The following is a 16967-nucleotide window of genomic DNA, read 5'->3' as shown; positions in this document are numbered from 1 at the left end:
AATCGATTCGCCCGGTCTCATTGCACGCTCGTACAGAAGCCGACACTGCCCAGCAAGAGAGTCGTATACCTTCATCTGGCTCGGAATGTGGTAGCATTTCCCACCTAGTGTCTCTGCAGAAAAACTTCAAGAGAAAAGGGACCGTGCAAGCCCAAGCACTGCACAGCATAATATGAGTCATACCATGCGACACCATACGCGAGCAAACACTATGCCTTCAATGAGCGAAGCGAAACATGCAGAATGAATGATAGATCCCGTATTATAGCTGCCGCCCATGGAGCATTCAAAAATTTGAGAAAGCTGTGAAATAATAACAGCGGAGCGACGCACAAAAGAGCTAGATATCTTTGAGTTTGTTGAATCGCTGCAGTAGTTCATCGAATTCTGCATCTCCGATCTCCCCTTCTCCCACCTTGTCTCGGCATCCGAACCCGACCTAGGAAGATTCCCTACACACTCCGATACGCTCGCGTCGGGATAGTAATAGCATCAGTGGCAAGGAAACATTGCAATCCTTGATACACCATAGCATAAAACACTATACTCTTCCTGCAACACCAGAGGTACAAACGCATCCTACTCGATTTCTGACGTGCATTCATTGATGTTCGAGTTGACGAGAAGTTCCCATCTTCCTCGTCTTCACCACGTATCTTCTTACGTAGGGAAGGATGACGGGGAGAGGCAAAGGCAGATGGACTGGGAATGTCGAAGCGACACCCTGGAGGATACGAGTCAGCTACAAGGCGGCAAACTACCAAAGTACTCGGTCGACGCGGAGTGCCTTGTGGGTTGATCGCTGGCAGAGCCTTACTGGCTGAGGTGTGGCCCGCAGGGAAAGGACCTGAGGCTCAATGATCCATCATACTCCGTATCTTACGTGAGTTGCTGATGGACTGTTCTTCCTTATCCAAATCCTCAAAGACAAGCTCATCTGCCTTCGGATTCGGTACAAAGCCAGTAGTGTCCTTATCCGGGGTCGAGGATGACTCCGGCAGAACTAAGAGAAACACTATTCCCAAAGCCCAAAGCTTTGCTCCGTCTCACCCGTAGGCTCACTCGAACTAGGAGAGATCTGCTGTTGTGTGACACTAGGCGGCGTCGTGGACGCGGGTATAGATGAGGAATGCGAGATAGTCAATGCATCAGCTAACTTCTCCTCAATCGTCGAAGGGCGCTTCCACTCCACCTGAACCTTCTTTCGAGGGCAAGCAGGAGCCTATCTGACCCCACACCGAACTTATCAGCTATCTCGTCCAACGTATCTAGGATCATACTTTCGCTTGGGGATGTGATCGTCAGAAGACCTACATGAAACAAGCATAAAAACAAGCCCCTCGTATTACCGCTTTCTGCTACCTACAAACCTCGGCGCTACATCTTGAGTGGAATTATCGATATGCTGTTGACACCAAATGCGGCCATACTTCAGCTCAAATTGCCTCACACAGTTAGCCATCTCGGGTACCGTCAAGCGCACCCCAGCATAGATCATCGTGGCGATAGGGCAGATGAGATCGGCAGGACATTCCTTCACCAGAGGTGATGCCAACGGTCTCAAATCCAACAGCGACCTTACTTTCGACTGATCAATATACTGAATCCTCGTATAGAGTAGCTCGCACTGTGTCTCTAAAATATCATAGGCACTCTCCAATTTCTGATTCGCGATCAGCTGCTCTGCCTTGATCCTAGCTTTCTCCTCTCGCCCCTAGAGCCGTTAGACTATCAAACAAGATGACCCACACTGACTCAAGTCACCTGCCGGAGCATCTCCGCTATCTCACGCTCAGCTATTCGCTGCCACTTGATCACTTTGTTCCTCTGTAGTGTGCAACGTTTGCCCGCCAGCTAAACAATGAAAAATGAAGGTAGGGTGGAGGCATATAGACAGCGAAAAGTCACCTGCAAGCTTGCCTTGCACGTAGACGCTTTCCAGCGATCAAATATTCCCATGACGCTCTTCTTGAAGGAAGACATCGGGCGAATGGTCCGCCGCGAAAAGTACAGCACCCTAAAATACGAGCGTGGTGATTCGAACCTGGCTCTTCTCTGGTTCTCGCGGTTTCTCCTCGGCTCACCGATATCGCGCCGGCTAGATACGCACTGGAGGAAAACTCCAGGAGAATTCATCCGAACTGATAGGGTCCCACACTGGTAGGTGACAACAGTTCGATCATTTCCCCTCTCGCATATTTCCACTGATGGTCAATCCATTAGGAACTCGTAAGAGAGCAAGATCTACACCTTGAAAGTCTCATCAACAAATTTCCGAAGTTCCATTTACACCCCCACAGGTCTTGGCGCCTCAACGTGGCGTGGGGGTGACCGGTTCGGTATAGCCGGTGCCAAGCCTTGACCACCTCTGCCTATACTCGTACATCCCTCAGCGGGTGCCTTGGAGTATGGTGGGGTTTCTCTCCGTTGATGCCTGTTTAGCTATTTTCTAGCGTTTCATTCGGCGGGCTGCTACTATGTGTATACCTGCTGTATCTTACCCTTGCATTATAGCTCATGCCACACCGTTCTTTCTCACGATTTTGTCTCATGATATTCGTGCATCACTGTCTACTTGTCGAGGATTGCTTTCACCTTTCCCCTGGCTTTTGTCAGGCTTCGGCCTTTCTTTCCCCTGAGTTACGCCGTACTTGCCACTGTCTTTGCCCAACAGTTGCTCCCGTGTTCTTTCGCTCAGGTGTCTCATTTAATGCATTCGCATTCGTCCCGCGTTAGTCGTTCTTCCTTGTCGTTCCAGGTACTATCAATTCGGCGTCGTGCCTGAAATCGTTTGGTGGACAAGACGTCAACACTACGTGCAGCACCACTGGCCGTGGGCTATTATGCTTTTCGAATACTGCCTCAGTTGGTTTTGCAGCGAGCATGGTCTACCATGGTCTACTGTATGAACCGGTAACCATCGCGATGTCTTCTCGCTTTCGACAATCTTACTGTCCATGTTCACCATCGCCGTGTTCATGTTATGATCCCGGTGTATTCTGCCGAGTCCCGAAGGAGCAAGAGGAGCATCTATAGTACCGTCGTCGACTTGACTTACTCCCCCTACCCAACCGCAGCTGTCTTCTGTCTGCCGTGTAAACCCTGTTCTGGTGGTTCATTACCCTCCCTGTGCTTCTCGTAGCATATATCGTGCGATGTCATCACCTGTGCATATGTTAGAGCTGCCTGGGGTCTATATCGTCCTCTTTATAGTAGTTGTATTTCTTCCTCTATCATTTTACGCCCTTTTTCCTATTTTAGGTATTATACCTGGCCCCGCTCTTTGCATTATCTACCTTTCTCTCTCGTTGTAGTAGTAGCAGCCACATATCTCTGATGTCGACGGGGTTATAGCCTCACTGTCTCTTTGGGTGCTTCTGAGCCGGCTATTGTACGTTTGAGGGCGATCGGCTGCTAGCCCGTAAAGCCCGGCAATAAGCATTGCGTTGCGTTGCGTTGCGTTGCGTTGCGTTGCGTTGCGTTGCGTTGCGTTGCGTTGCAATGACAGTATTAAAGACATTTTACGTCAAAGACACTTTTTGCTTCTTATTATACAACTCGCAGTTATACTCTACTTGCTCGTATTTATCGTCAGTACGCTTCTAATGTGACTGCCTCTCTACGGTGTAGTACCAGCGATTAGTGACCGAGTATAGCACGGAACGATTCTTATCGAAGCCTTCTCAACTAACTCAGCAGCGATACTGAGTGGTTCAGCCAGGGACCCCATACAAATTCAAGGCTAGAGTATTACAGTTAGAAAGGACAGAGAACTGAAAGGATGCCAAGGCATGAGAATATCACTTCACAATAGAAACAGACGTTTCGGCCGGCTCGATACTATCGGATTCATCGGCGCTACTATGATATTCATCGTTGATCTTGTCTCGGACAAAAAAGGCAAAGTCCGGGTTGCCGAAATACTTGCAGTGACTCGCGACCGCAGCCACGTACTCCCCTGCTGACTCTATGAACGAATCTTGCAAGACCTGAAAATAGCTGTTCATCTCGCTAACATGAACAGGCATTACCCAATCGATTCTCTCGCCACGGTTGGCCTTCTTTATTTTCTTCACAACTTCGCTGTATTTTTTCTTCTGTGAAGGACATAGAAACAAATTCCGCTGATTCGATCAACTATTCATACCTCCGCTGAGTCAAATCCTAGAAGATTTTTCACCGGCCTCATGAGCGTATTGGTGACACCAACTTCGAAAGCCGACTCGGCGAACCTCTTCACCTGAACATGCCTCTGTATACCGCCCCCTCCACTATAGAAAGGCACCTAAAAAATCAATAGCAAACACCTCACCACCAGCAGCCATCACAGTCATGTAGTTGCACTACATGATGAGCGTTCACTGCCTTGCAGTCAGGAGCAATCAGCGGTTCTATTCGATAAGCTACTGGATCCGTCGGGTTGAATACGTTATAGAGGCGGCAACAATTGGACTGAACGGAACTCAGCTCAATGGTCATGTGAACGCCTCGTGCTCACCACAGGAGCAATATCTCCACGCGCTACTCCACGACATGTGAGAAACAATGGTAGAGGCGAGCCACACAGAAACAAGACATGCACATCAAAGCCCGACGTAAGGCGGAATTCCGTTGGTAACTGAGAACGAGAAAGGCTATTACGTTATCTCAGGAGATTCTCTATCGTCATACTAGTGAATTCCAGCGTTCACCAAACAGCCACACTCGCATCAATCCGAAACTACTTTACCACACAGCACAACATCTATAGCATTTCTAGGTCAAACTAATTTTCAACTGACGTTTTTCAACGACGTTTCACATTTTCGATTAATATTTCACGCATGATTCTAATAAAATACCGAGAAGGTTGATATTATACCCAAACTATCTGAAACTTTAGGAGTTGAATTAAGCAAGGACGCAATGATCGCGCGGCTGTGGGAGTGATCGAAAATCGTCAGCCTCTCTATTACATCGTTATTCTCTTGTATCTTCACTATATCGTACGCTATAACCGATCCAAGTGAATGCCCCAATATCGAAACTCGCGGTCTTGGATGCCCCCGTTGATCTATCGTCGCCATGCACTCAGTCAACTGCAAGGCATATAGTGGTATGATAAACGGAGGTTCGACTGACCGCTGTATTTATACTGCCGATGACACCTCTACGAATCTTGCTCTCGTATATAGGAGACTGGTAGAACATCACGTCTGCCGCTACGTCATTAGCAAGGGAGCCTGAAAGAATGGAAGAACAGGTCACCTCTCGTGAGGAGTCGAGAACTCACGCAAGAGAGGGACTGAGCGTAGCGTTATGTCCTTGATACGCCCAACAAGGTCTCTATCATCTTCGTGGATGATATTCGCCCACACCACAGGAATGCATCTAAAATGCTCCTATGCTTCGTTTGAGCAGATCCTGGCAAATCTCACTCGATTCGGCCATCCCCATCAGAGCGCCCCTTATTGATGAGACTTCGAAACTCTCGGACACTCTCAACAAATGCACCTGGTGAACCAGTGCTCTGGTGCGGAGGCTGGGACCAGAAGTGCTCTCCCATGCCGTGTATGCAGAAGACCTGTAAGACACCAAGAATCGCGAACCAGTGAAGCGTTCTACAACTGAATGCGAGATGTTCCGACTCTCGACGATACTAATACGAGTAGTGTTAATCAATTTGCTATGAAATAGAGAGCACGAGAAACAGCAGATCCATGCTGCTAGATGATCTCTCACCAGATCACTGATGGGCACCGTGGAATCGCCGAACTCATCAGGGGCGTCTGCCCACCCTCGATCCAACTGGCTTCGTTGGCTGACAGTAAGAGAAAGGTCAATCTGCTGACTACCGTGGCCACAAGTGAATCGTTTGACCACGAGCTCTATTATCATCTAACTAGAAGAATTTCACTAAGATGAAGCAAAACTCCCCATACTCAGAGGACATCCCCCCACACTGCTGAGTTCCACCCAAGTATACGTAACCTATCATTCCGCACCCCATGAATTACCCTAGGTATACGCCGAGACCCGAGCCGTACACCACATAAGAGTCACTGCTATCTTGATACTCTACGAAGTTCTTGCCATCAGGAAGGGCCTGATAAGACGGATGTACTCTCTCCGACTACTCAGAACCTTTATGGTGTCACCAGAAAATCAGTCGAGTCCTCCTTGGGAGCATCTCCGACCTTGCGATCTTCTATCCACTTCTCAATAGCGATAGAGTCGTCCTCTGATAGAGGCTTGCCTGCGGATAAACATGAGTATGAAGCCTCAGCAACACCCGATGTGCTATTCATAATCCACACTTCATGACCCGGAGCTGACTCAGCTCGGGCTGCACCCGATTAAACGGTCCTGCTAGGCTTACCATCGACGTGCCATAAGGCCCGTAAAACCTCACTGGCGGCCATTTTCCAGTACCGTGGAGTCACTGCTCTCGACGGCAGGTCCACCAACCAACGATCTCCGTAGACACCCACTTGAGCCTTGACGAACAGAAGCCATTGAGCCAATAATGAATTTGTTGCGTTAATTCTACCGCGTTGTTTTTCAGAGCTTCGTTGAGACGATCCTGATCGGGCTTAGGGAATGGTAGCCATGTCTGATCCCAAGGGGTATTGGATTTCACCACGGGAGCGTTCTCACCCGTGAGAGGGTGGTGCAACCAGACCAAGTCTTCTGACATTACACCGAAAGCTCAACTCTCGTATATTCGGAATCTTCCTCGTCGTGAAAATCAATGAACAAATTTAATCTCGGAATCAATTCATGTTAAGGATAGATTGTTTCAGGGGACAGTTGAAAACTGCTATACGAGACATGCGCTGAAGCGGAGCGACGCTTTCTCGCACTTGGAATGATATTGTTTGATGTGATAGCCATCACGTTGATGAGCTTTCCCACACGTCATAGGCACTGACTTTCTCAGCCTTACGGTGTTCACATTCATGTCAACTGAGGTTACCTCTGATAGTGCTGTCGCGGCAGCCCCTCTCGTAGATACTGTGGGTAATCAAAGTGTTATTCACTATTCTCACGATCATCCACAGACAACGGCTGTTGAGGTAGCTTTTTTTCAGAGGAAGCGGAGACCCAACGAATCATGGACTTCTTCGAAGCTCTCGAACTGGAATGCACCAGTGGAAAGTTCACAGACGTGAGTCTTACAAAGTACACATATGCATTCTTCGCTTGTCAAGGCCGTGTCCAAGTTCATATTCGACCATGCTGATACCTTCGACGACCGCGAGTTGGACAAAGATATTCCGTTGGATTGGTACAACATTTTTCAAGAATATCAGACCCTCATTGAGAACGAGATAAGATGTTAGTCTCATGCATTGACGACAGCTCGGCGATATTCCCCTCAGGTGTATTGAAAGCCCATGAAATCTCAGATGAGGAGTTCGCTACCTACATAGAGGTTATCACTGAGAAAGGTGCGGCAGGCAACTTTTCGTCATTCCCTGCCATGAAATGGGTCGACATCGATGTGAAATTGCCAAAACTCGTTAGTGCGAACGGTGTTTGTAATGCTACAGTGCAGCTCATCGATCCCTCCATCTCGCTGACATTGCTCTGGCTCATATGACAAGAAAGTAACTGAGTTACCCATTATGAGAGCTCGCCAGATACGACGGGACTATTCGCTATCGATTACATCACAGCTGCTCTCGATTTCGAGGACTTTTGTGTGATGATGTTCCAGCATAAGGTGAGGCAGGGCCCCACGTGTAGTCGCATCGAAGAGAATGCTCTACGGTCTAGTTATCCCTTCAAAATGAGTGCCACTAGACTTGCGTCTCTCGGTGGTCACCTTCAACGCTTTTGAATCGTGATCTCATGTGGCGATCAGGTGATGGTAGCATTTGAGGTTCCCGATGATAGTGAGGAGCTTCCTTCCGGAGGAGTGAGGAAGTGAATCCGCCACGCATGCTGATCATGAGCATTGTCGGCTTCTTATGTTTTCTTTTGCGTTGTGATGAGATGCTTCTTCCATAAGGTGGGATTCTCTCCATAAGAGTGGCACCAGAATGGACGTCTCTATGGGTACGATGATGTTGAACCATATTGTCACCTCAGCTAGTGATACGATTCCAATTTGCATTTAAACATGACAAAGCAACTAGAGAAGTATGTACCAACTCCCACACGAAGCTTTCTAACTTTCTCGGCTTGGCCCTGTGGCGCAACGGTAGCGCATCTGACTCCAGATCAGAAGGTTGTCCGTTCGAATCGGGCCGGCGTCATATTACATATTCCAATATGCAGATAAACATGACAAAGCAACTAGAGAAGTATGTACAAACTTCCACACGAAACTATCTAACATTCTCAACTTGGCCCTGTGGCGCAACGGTAGCGCATCTGACTCCAGATCAGAAGGTTGTCCGTTCGAATCGGGCCGGGGTCATTTTAAAGATTTGGAGACCTGCATATGAACATGACAAGGCAACTAGAGAAGTATGTACAAACTTCCACACGAAGCTATCTAAATTCCTAAACTTGGCCCTGTGGCGCAACGGTAGCGCATCTGACTCCAGATCAGAAGGTTGTCCGTTCGAATCGGGCCGGGGTCATTTTAAAGATTTGGAGACCTGCATATGAACATGACAAGGCAACTAGAGAAGTATGTACAAACTTCCACAAGAAGCTATCTTTCTCTCTCAACTTGGCCATGTGACGCAACGGTAACGCATCTGACACCAGATTAGAAGGTTGTCCGTTCGAATCGGGCCGGGGTCATTTTAAAGATTTGGAGCCCTGCATATGAACATGACAAGGCAACTAGAGAAGTACGTACAAACTTCCACACGAAGCTATCTGACTTTCTCAACTTGGTCCTGTGGCGCAACAGTAGCGTATCTGTCACCAGATCTGAAGGTTGTCCGTTCGAATCGGGCCGGGGTCATATTACATATTCCAATATGCAGATAAACATGACAAAGCAACTAGAGAAGTATGTACAAACTTCCACACGAAGCTATCTAACTTTATCAACTTGGCCCTGTGGCGCAACGGTAGCGCATCTGACTCCAGATCAGAAGGTTGCCCGTTCGAATCGGGCCGGGATCATTTTAAAGATTTGGAGACCTGCATATGAACATGACAAGGCAACTAGAGAAGTATGTACAAACTTCCAAACGAAGCTATCTAACTTCCTCAACTTGGTCCTGTGGCGCAACGGTAGTGTATCTGACTCCAGATCAGAAGGTTATCCGTTCGAATCGGGCCGGGGTCATATTACATATTCCAATATGCAGATAAACATGACAAAGCAACTAGAGAAGTATGTACAAACTTCCACACGAAGCTATCTAACTTTCTCAACTTGGCCCTGTGGCGCAACGGTAGCGCATCTAACTCCAGATCAGAAGGTTGTCCGTTCGAATCGGGCCGGGGTCATTTTAAAGATTTGGAGACCTGCATATGAACATGACAAGGCAACTAGAGAAGTATGTACAAACTTCCACACGAAGCTATCTAACTTCCTCAACTTGGCCCTGTGGCGCAACGGTAGCGCATCTGACTCCAGATCAGAAGGTTGTCCGTTCGAATCGGGCCGGGGTCATTTTAAAGATTTGGAGAACTGCATCACCGGAACGGCTACATCCACTAACATTTACGTCTCCGAGTTCCCAAGTTGAAGTCTACGCATCACACTGTGGGGCCGCCGGTTGACAATTGACTCCTAACCCAACTCGCGATCCATCGATTCCTTCGGTGAGCACAGGAACAACACACGCTCGAGTTTCAGATAACCAAAAGTTGCGATGGGTATTTTTCTAACCAATCGAGTGGAGGGAGAACAGTTCGACACCACAGGGGCATTTTCCTCTTGGCATCAGAAACAACTTCTGCGATATCACCAGCCGACAACCTTCCGTCACGAGCCTCGGGCCATAGATGATGATGTGCCAAGCTCCAACTCAAGGCGTATAAAAGATGGGGTTCGATCCCTACACCATAACGATGGTTAGGAAGGGTGGTCGCGACGAGAACTTTGCAGGTCTCCGATGGGACGACTCGGATGCCACCATGCAGCAGGAGAGCGCACCCAGCATCCTCATTCACGTGTCGCTGTTGCTGACTCGCAGCAGTGGCGATCTGGAGACAGCCCGCCTTGCACTCGATAACTGCGATAAGAGATCCGCCAGAGACTATACCACAGTCCACTTCACCGCACCTGAATCCAAAATACAAATGCTCGATGCAGCTACAAAGACACTTTCTCCATCCTCACTCACTTCCTCCCTTTGTGATCAACCCACAGCGCGTTACGACTGAGCTTCCAGTCCGAACAGTCTCGGACTCCCAGTCTAAATGAAACGGCTTTTTTCAGTCGGTTGTCATCCAGACAGACGCATTGCTCGAATGTCTCCCCCGAGACCTGTCTCGGGCTACCCGTGTCGAGGAGCCCTCGGAGCAGCTCCTTCACTTTCAAGTATCGCTTATAGTCCTGACTGTTCTCTATGAACTCCAGCTCCTGGATGAGCTCGCCACGCCGTCGTCTGAGTCCCTCCAGTGCTCGAATGTCAACACCCCGAGCCAGTTTCCGCTCTACTCCCTCCACACAGAGGCGGCAATGATTAAGAGGATTCGGCACCCGCCTCGCCGCCGCAATGACCGCATCTACAGGCGTATCATCAGACAACCCCAGAAGGGCACGCAACTCAGCCACGTGCGGCTGCGACTCCCGTGAACGGTGTTGGGCCACTTCACGACTCAGATGCGACAGAACGCTCCGCCACTGTTTCACCCATTCAACATCGTCCGTCGCAGAATCGAGAGAAGGGCATTGAGGATAGGAACGCAGGAATCGTCTCAACCTCCACCGCTGCACCTAATCAGAGAACGGGCGAATTAGAAAATCAGTCATAAGGTGGGCCCGAAGAACCAAGCCAGCAAGCGCGAGATAACACACTCGCTCACCCATTGTATCATTTCGAATATCATCCCATCAAGTTGCCAAGCACGGAGCCGCAACGAGTGGAGGAGGAGTCGAAGTCCTTCCGGCAACATTCAGCTGGTCAGGACCCGACCAAACCGAGGATCGCGCCTGCCTGAATCGACGTCACACCCCGCACTGTAAACTCAACCCTTCACGACTATAAAGTAACCCTTGTTACTAGACGTTCATAGATCGATAAAGATCAATTCAATACAGCTAGACCCGGGCCATGTGCCGTGGTCGAGTAGTACTGTTCATACCCGTAGTAGCAGCCACATTGTGAATCTTGCGCCCTCTACCAACACCAGCAGCTGGATGAAAATCATCCGACAGGAAAGAAGTCGCGATCGTCCTCACTTGTAGTCCTCGGCTCGGGCTGACCCTTCTGGAGTTTCTGCGCCCTCAAGCGGGACTGCCTGTGAAAATCTCGTTCCTCTCGCTCCAATAGCTGCAACTGAGGTGCACAAATAGTTTCAAGAGTAGAGGCACAGCGGCGATCATATAATCCCAAGCCCCGAGGAGACCCACTTCCTTCACCAAATTGGCTATCTCAGCTTGTCGCTTCTCTCGTGCGGCCCTCGTGTTGAGCAAGCCATCACTACGTCCTGATATCCCCTTCAATCGGCAGGAAGCAGTACAAAGACTCCTCACCGTGGGTTGGGGGCGTGCGACTGTTCCTCGGAGGGGCACTGTGTGCTCGATGGTCTCTTGATGCAGGGTGGATCGCCCGGGGAGTTGAGTGAATCTCTACCCCATGTAAACTAACATATCTACAAGCCGATGATAATCTCACCAGAAGGTTCCTCATCCTCGGATGCGGCCGAAACTACAGCAGCCGTGGTAGCCGCCGCCGCGGTCGCAGCTGTTGCATCGCCACGCCCCGGTCCCTTGGTTACAGTCACCTCGCCGCGCACGTTTATAAAATGGGTCGTACTAGACCCGTCAATGGTCGCTCTCCGTGTAGTCGGGATTGGAGACACCTGAGCTCTGCCTCGTGACTTGCACAATGCGCATCCTACCGATCGGGAACGCGCATGATCTTTTTCATCCGACAAAGGCGCTTCACGAGGCGGCCACGGCCCCGCCGGAAGAGTATCCGCGAGACCACCTACTTATAGAATTTACCCGAACTTCTAGCGGTGTAGTAGTCATAGTAGGGCTCACCAGCATCATCCTCAGCTTCAGCGAGGTCTGAAGCCTCCGTGAGATCAGTCTCCACCGCGCGCTCCTTTTCCTCTGGTTCCGTCCCCTTTTCCTTCGCAGCTGATGCCACTCGCTGCTGCAGGCCCTTCTGTGCCTAAATCAAGGCTAAGGCCACACCCATTCCTAATAGAAATGCTACTTGAACCACCCTCTTGAGCACTCGACCGACCCTTTGCAGCCCCTCGTTTATCTTCTGTGTTGTTCGCGACTCCACCGCTGTGACGGAGCCTGCGACAGCCCAGCACCGACAAACTCCATGTAGTAGTTATTTTACTTCTAACTTCGTCTACAGCTATCTTGACGTCCTCCACCTGGTTCATCGCTTCCTCGGCCAATCGTTGTGACATGTCCTCGACCATGTCCATACGGCTCATGACCTCCGCCTCAAACGACTAAGGAATGGCCTCATCCACCCACGCCCTAGAGGGACGGAGACTATCATCACCCGTATTTGATCAGTGAGATCCTCAAGTATTGACGAACTGGGTCCCGCTGCTTCGCTCCGTGGCTGAGGGCAGGAAACAGTGATCGCCTATGATCGAACTCGCCAAGACTTACACTGGCAGCCTTAGCTGGGCCCCCTTGAGGATGTCCCTCTCGAACCTCGGCCTCTAGCCTGAGCAACTCGTAGTAGTGTACAAGAGCAAGAAGGGCTCTACTTCGCCAAACGCCGTTCAAGCGATCTCTGCCAGTAGCCCCCGCCAGCAGCAGCGGTGGGCGGCTGATTTGAAGGACCTTCTTCCAGCTGCAAGGCCTGCATCTCTCGTAGCTGTCTGAGGAGTACCACACCTCCGTCAAATCAGACAATCATCCGCTGGCATTCACCTCCCAATTCCGTTGATACGTGACTCCATCTCATTACACTGGTCGGCAACTTGATTGATACGGTCACTGAATCCCTACAAAATCAAGGCTGATAGGGGCGACTAAGTGGAGCGCGTTGCCTGGACTGTGAGACAACTGGCTGTGACTCGTTCCAACTGCAACTCTAGATAGGAAATGTAGGCCGATCGATCCTACAACATATGGTTACATAACAACGTGAGTGCCATAGCAACAGCACTCAGTTCACAGGAAAATAGCACGTCTGGTCGAGGAAATGTTTCATTTCCGAGAGAAGTCGAGATATGCGGATCATGCATCCTACCGTCATAAGCCTGTGTCGGTCGCCGCTATCCATCGTGTCTAGTGATCTATGCCGCCTCCGACTGTACCCTCCCTCACGAGGTGAGGCAGCAAATGACGACGAGGAGGAAGCGGCCATGTTAAGGCCGTCATCAAGGACCTGTCACCAAGCGTGTCACCACAATTCAACACGGTGTTTCTCAGTTCCCCGTCCTCCAAGATTACCAACTTGATACGCAACAGTGGAATCATCAGACGTAATTATTCGATATCACTTGGTAGGTTCGAATCTGCGAACTCCCAGTTAATGAGACTCCACCACTTCCTCAAATAGGCTGCCCTGTCGTGCTGGTAGTCGAGGTAGTAAGCATGCTCCCATACATCTACCAATCACAGCTCGTCACACTGAATCGCACCCTATACAGCTCACCACAAGTGAAGAGTGGAATTTTTCCAGGGTCCTCACTGAGGGGGCTATGGGCATCCTTCGTCCCTACGAGGTCCAATCGCCTCTCCCGGGTATCCAACACCAACCTAAGAAACAATTGCATAATCACACTCCATGAGCAATCATGGGCTTCTCTCTAGGTGTTTAGGGAATTTCCGCTGTAAATTTCAATTTTCGAAAAAAAAATCGAAAGAAGCAACATTGTCAGTGACGCCAGCCTCAAGAAATACATAGCCACGTTTCTCACCAAATCCAGCCACTCCCAAACAGTGCCGTCGCTTTTTGCATGAAGTCCTCCTTCATCTTATCAACGTTCCCCCACCTAACACGTATCAGCTTCAACAGACGGGGAGGCACATGTCGTCCACTGCCCGAAGTTGGGACCATCGACAACCAGTACCTGCCATACAGGGACAAGGAAGTTCGCGATTGAACTAAGGGCTCAGAATTGAGACCATATGCGGAAATGGGAAGCGACCAGCAGTGTTGTAATATATGTTCGCCTTCCTCAGCTGATCCTAGGAGTTTACTCACCAACTATAGGAGTTCATATAGGAACTAGGGTAGAAATGTACTGAAACCAACAATAATTTTGCAAATTTTCCTCAGAATTCTCATATTGTCCGCAACATATGTGGTCGACCCTGTGCATATTTTCCCACACTGCTGACCAGCATCACTACATATTGTGATTGTAGATCTGCCCAGCAGCATTGAACACATTCTCCCCAGCTCGGTCAGGCCCCAGAGTAACCAGGGACTTCAAATTGATTCGCGATTCTGAGGCAGAAGTCAGGTCGAAAAAACGTCGTGTGATTGTGCCCACCCGGCAAACCAGTGGCGTCGAGGAGCTTCTGGACGTAACCCTGGTGGTGCTTATTGTAATGGAAATCCACAGTCGCTGCCGAGATGACCGGCTCGAGGGCCTCTAGTCCATACGGCAGGGTGACCTGAGCTTTCTCCACTTAACCAGCGTTGATCCTGCCTTAGCTTACCCTAAGGCTACTAGAAGGGGCAACCCCAGACCTTGAAGGGACGAAAGGCTTTGCTCGAAGCCCTTTACCAGAGGGTATTGCATGTCGCACAGCGCGACTGTCCGTAGAGCCCCGGCAAACCACAAAGAGAGTGTCGGCGAAGTACACCAAGAGGACTACCGCGCCGAGTAGCAACAGCGACGCACGAACCCGTGGAGAAGTCCGGTATGTGAGCCGCCTCCCACCAGAGCCAGAGAGCCGCATAGCAACCCAACTGATACAATCCGGCAGTACGTGTCTCCGATCACTAAGCATGAGATCTTTTTCTAGCCATGACAAGCCCTCCACAGCATGGGGCTTTGTACAGTATAAATGTGCTACTACGGTTTCCTACGTCCCTGAACTGCTCAACACATTCACCACAATTGAGGTTAGAAACAGTTTGGCAATGTTAACGAGACACACCTCTGTCGGTTTCTATGCACTTTTGCCCTGATTCACTCGTAAACTTCCATAATCAGTGAGGAAACCCCTGAGCTCAGCTGAGGGTAGGAACCTAAAAAAAACAAGATGGACAAGCGAACTAGATCTTAAATATTACATCATAGAGGAATTGGGAAAAATTTAAAACACGAATAGTCCCCGTTTAGCATGGGACCCTTGTAGTAACTACAGAGAAACTGTTTCTACGATAATAATCGTAGAGACTACGAGGGTCCCGTGCATCCAATCCCTTAGGCCGAAAATACTTCTTAATGATCCGCAACCACCGCCTCGTGGCGTGGACAAGATCCGGATCTAGAAGGCCTTGTTCAAAGGCCTCTATCTCCGGATCTGTCCACGTACGAGACGATGGAGGATCAGCGGATTAACGACTGGCGGACGGTACTCACCTGTGGGGCAACCATCATCTCCTTTGTGCAGGTGGAAATGACTCACCGTCACTGTAGCCGAAGTCGGACTCGGGGGCGGAGGCAGGGGGGACGATGCCCCCATCGAACCATAGGGGGAGGAGAGGTATGCTCGACGTTCATCAAAAACGGGAAGATGGAAGGACTGAAAAACATACACACATCGAACAAAAAACCATGAATATCTTACATTTGGGGAACCAGGTCGCTGAGAAGGCGTGAGGGCAGGGGCAGGGGCAGTAGGGGCAGGGGCAGGGGTCTTGGTTTTACGACGCTGAAAAGAAGAATATAATAATAAAATTGAGTCTGAACGCTTACACGCCGTCAATAAGCGGATAGAGTCGGATTACCTTCTGGTGACGATCCTTCAACGCACTTGTCCTGTCCTCTCCCCTCGCCAACTGGCATGCCAGTTGGTGGTCGCGCCATTCTTGGCGCGACCGAGGGGAGAGGAGATCGCCACCATCAACTTGCTCGTCGACATCAATGGGGCCAAGGGAGGGGGGAGGGTGGCGGGAGGGGGCGGAGGGGATATAGTGACGATTGTAATTGGTACCTAAAATAACAATAATAATTTAAGTAGTAGTAGTAGTAGTAGTAGTAGTATACTGCCCACCAGTAGTAGTAGTATACTGCCCACCAGTAGTAGTAGTAGGGGCCTCCGTAGTAGTAGTGGTAGGAGACCCAGTAGTAGTACACTGCCCACCAGCAGTAGTAGTAGTACACTGCCCACCAGCCGTAGTAGTAGTAGGGGACCCAGTAGTAGTACACTGCCCACCAGTAGTAGTAGTAGTAGTAGTAGTAGTACCCTGCCCACCGGTAGTAGTAGTACACTGCCCACCGGTTGTAGTAGTAGTAGGGGACTCGGTGGTAGTGGTAGTAGTGGTAGTGAATACTCCTCTGGTAGTAGTAGCTGGCCCATCAGTCGATAGACCACTAGTATATACGATTATATTAACCGTACTGCCGGTGCCGAAGCTGAGAGTGAAGGACATTTGTAAGGGCTGATAAAGTAAAGGAACTACAAAGGAACTGAAGAGAGAGAGGAGGCTAACATCAACTCTGATCCCTATACACTATTACTAACTACTACACCATATTGACACTGAATGACTATTGTTTTTACTTGTATAGCATTACCCTTAATCAAGTATTAACCCTGAATCTCTTATGGGAGTAGCATTGACCTGTCATTTATACTGCGTGCGCACCCAATTCGTACGTGCGTGTGAATCCTCGTGTGTGCGTGCTGTGCGGCGTGCACTTCAATTTCGCGCTCGAATACATGATGCCCTGGATTCCTCTGGACCCCGTAGGGGTCCAGAGTGAAGTCATCGGCACTGCATTCTCACCAATACCCTCTG

At 49.7% G+C, this 16967-nt stretch overlaps 6 protein-coding genes and 8 non-coding genes across 14 annotated transcripts; 9 read left to right on the top strand and 5 right to left on the bottom strand.

Moving 5' to 3' along the window:
• Positions 1 to 340: 340 nt before the first annotated feature.
• On the bottom strand, positions 341 to 1983 carry Pmar_PMAR000740 (mjk13.15 protein, putative; the record flags this gene model as incomplete). The annotated part of the gene is made up of 9 exons (XM_002778856.1): positions 341 to 439; positions 762 to 847; positions 884 to 1003; positions 1051 to 1192; positions 1237 to 1310; positions 1363 to 1534; positions 1583 to 1714; positions 1765 to 1854; positions 1909 to 1983. The coding sequence occupies 9 exons, from the start codon at positions 1981 to 1983 to the stop codon at positions 341 to 343; spliced, it is 990 nt and encodes a 329-aa protein (XP_002778902.1).
• Positions 1984 to 3792: 1809 nt separating this feature from the next.
• Pmar_PMAR000739 (phospholipase ddhd1, putative) lies at positions 3793 to 6527 on the bottom strand. The gene is made up of 13 exons (XM_002778855.1): positions 6359 to 6527; positions 6138 to 6235; positions 5997 to 6085; positions 5722 to 5800; positions 5418 to 5563; positions 5273 to 5370; positions 5122 to 5222; positions 4956 to 5078; positions 4499 to 4618; positions 4348 to 4452; positions 4148 to 4285; positions 4032 to 4097; positions 3793 to 3989 (listed from the first exon to the last, which is right to left on the bottom strand). The coding sequence occupies exons 1-13, from the start codon at positions 6399 to 6401 to the stop codon at positions 3801 to 3803; spliced, it is 1395 nt and encodes a 464-aa protein (XP_002778901.1). The 5' UTR covers positions 6402 to 6527; the 3' UTR covers positions 3793 to 3800.
• A 411-nt stretch (positions 6528 to 6938) lies between these two features.
• On the top strand, positions 6939 to 7912 carry Pmar_PMAR000738 (hypothetical protein; the record flags this gene model as incomplete). Its single annotated transcript, XM_002778854.1, has 6 exons — positions 6939 to 6999; positions 7071 to 7147; positions 7191 to 7317; positions 7362 to 7520; positions 7623 to 7705; positions 7847 to 7912. The coding sequence occupies 6 exons, from the start codon at positions 6939 to 6941 to the stop codon at positions 7910 to 7912; spliced, it is 573 nt and encodes a 190-aa protein (XP_002778900.1).
• Positions 7913 to 8168: 256 nt separating this feature from the next.
• Positions 8169 to 8240, top strand: Pmar_PMAR000737. Its single transcript has one exon. It is a non-coding gene; the product is annotated as a tRNA-Trp (tRNA).
• A 92-nt stretch (positions 8241 to 8332) lies between these two features.
• On the top strand, positions 8333 to 8404 carry Pmar_PMAR000736. The gene has a single exon. It is a non-coding gene; the product is annotated as a tRNA-Trp (tRNA).
• Positions 8405 to 8498: 94 nt separating this feature from the next.
• On the top strand, positions 8499 to 8570 carry Pmar_PMAR000735. Its single transcript has one exon. It is a non-coding gene; the product is annotated as a tRNA-Trp (tRNA).
• Positions 8571 to 8664: 94 nt separating this feature from the next.
• Pmar_PMAR000734 lies at positions 8665 to 8736 on the top strand. Its single transcript has one exon. It is a non-coding gene; the product is annotated as a tRNA-Trp (tRNA).
• Positions 8737 to 8994: 258 nt separating this feature from the next.
• Positions 8995 to 9066, top strand: Pmar_PMAR000733. Its single transcript has one exon. It is a non-coding gene; the product is annotated as a tRNA-Trp (tRNA).
• A 94-nt stretch (positions 9067 to 9160) lies between these two features.
• Pmar_PMAR000732 lies at positions 9161 to 9232 on the top strand. Its single transcript has one exon. It is a non-coding gene; the product is annotated as a tRNA-Trp (tRNA).
• Positions 9233 to 9324: 92 nt separating this feature from the next.
• On the top strand, positions 9325 to 9396 carry Pmar_PMAR000731. The gene has a single exon. It is a non-coding gene; the product is annotated as a tRNA-Trp (tRNA).
• A 94-nt stretch (positions 9397 to 9490) lies between these two features.
• Pmar_PMAR000730 lies at positions 9491 to 9562 on the top strand. Its single transcript has one exon. It is a non-coding gene; the product is annotated as a tRNA-Trp (tRNA).
• A 1579-nt stretch (positions 9563 to 11141) lies between these two features.
• Positions 11142 to 12519, bottom strand: Pmar_PMAR000729 (conserved hypothetical protein; the record flags this gene model as incomplete). The annotated part of the gene is made up of 9 exons (XM_002778853.1): positions 11142 to 11253; positions 11300 to 11396; positions 11471 to 11547; positions 11594 to 11689; positions 11736 to 11922; positions 11962 to 12050; positions 12107 to 12239; positions 12285 to 12373; positions 12420 to 12519. The coding sequence occupies 9 exons, from the start codon at positions 12517 to 12519 to the stop codon at positions 11159 to 11161; spliced, it is 963 nt and encodes a 320-aa protein (XP_002778899.1). The 3' UTR covers positions 11142 to 11158.
• A 1012-nt stretch (positions 12520 to 13531) lies between these two features.
• Pmar_PMAR000728 (iron-dependent superoxide dismutase, putative) lies at positions 13532 to 14796 on the bottom strand (the record flags this gene model as incomplete). Its single annotated transcript, XM_002778852.1, has 6 exons — positions 13532 to 13653; positions 13701 to 13804; positions 13966 to 14118; positions 14402 to 14498; positions 14545 to 14668; positions 14725 to 14796. The coding sequence occupies 6 exons, from the start codon at positions 14794 to 14796 to the stop codon at positions 13532 to 13534; spliced, it is 672 nt and encodes a 223-aa protein (XP_002778898.1).
• Positions 14797 to 15189: 393 nt separating this feature from the next.
• Positions 15190 to 16598, bottom strand: Pmar_PMAR000727 (hypothetical protein; the record flags this gene model as incomplete). The annotated part of the gene is made up of 6 exons (XM_002778851.1): positions 15190 to 15248; positions 15404 to 15526; positions 15586 to 15748; positions 15794 to 15877; positions 15954 to 16159; positions 16568 to 16598. 6 exons carry the CDS (start codon positions 16596 to 16598, stop codon positions 15190 to 15192), a joined length of 666 nt encoding a protein of 221 aa, XP_002778897.1.
• Between the last annotated feature and the right edge of the window lie 369 nt (positions 16599 to 16967).

Source organism: Perkinsus marinus (genome assembly GCF_000006405.1).
Source record: "Perkinsus marinus ATCC 50983 genomic scaffold scf_1104296948084, whole genome shotgun sequence".
In the NCBI taxonomy this organism is placed as follows: domain Eukaryota; phylum Perkinsozoa; order Perkinsida; family Perkinsidae; genus Perkinsus; species Perkinsus marinus.
The sequence above is the reverse complement of the archived record's forward strand: the minus strand, read 5'-3'. Positions and strand labels throughout refer to the sequence as shown.

Excerpts from the sequence above, each read along its gene's own strand:
- Pmar_PMAR000739 (XM_002778855.1), bottom strand. The coding sequence starts at position 6,401 with ATGGCCGCCAGTGAGGTTTTACGGGCCTTATGGCACGTCGATG. Across the intron at positions 6,236-6,358 it reads GGCCTTATGGCACGTCGATG|GCAAGCCTCTATCAGAGGAC; the intron begins GTAAGCCTAGCA and ends GTTTATCCGCAG. Across the intron at positions 6,086-6,137 it reads AGGACTCGACTGATTTTCTG|GCCCTTCCTGATGGCAAGAA; the intron begins GTGACACCATAA and ends CCGTCTTATCAG.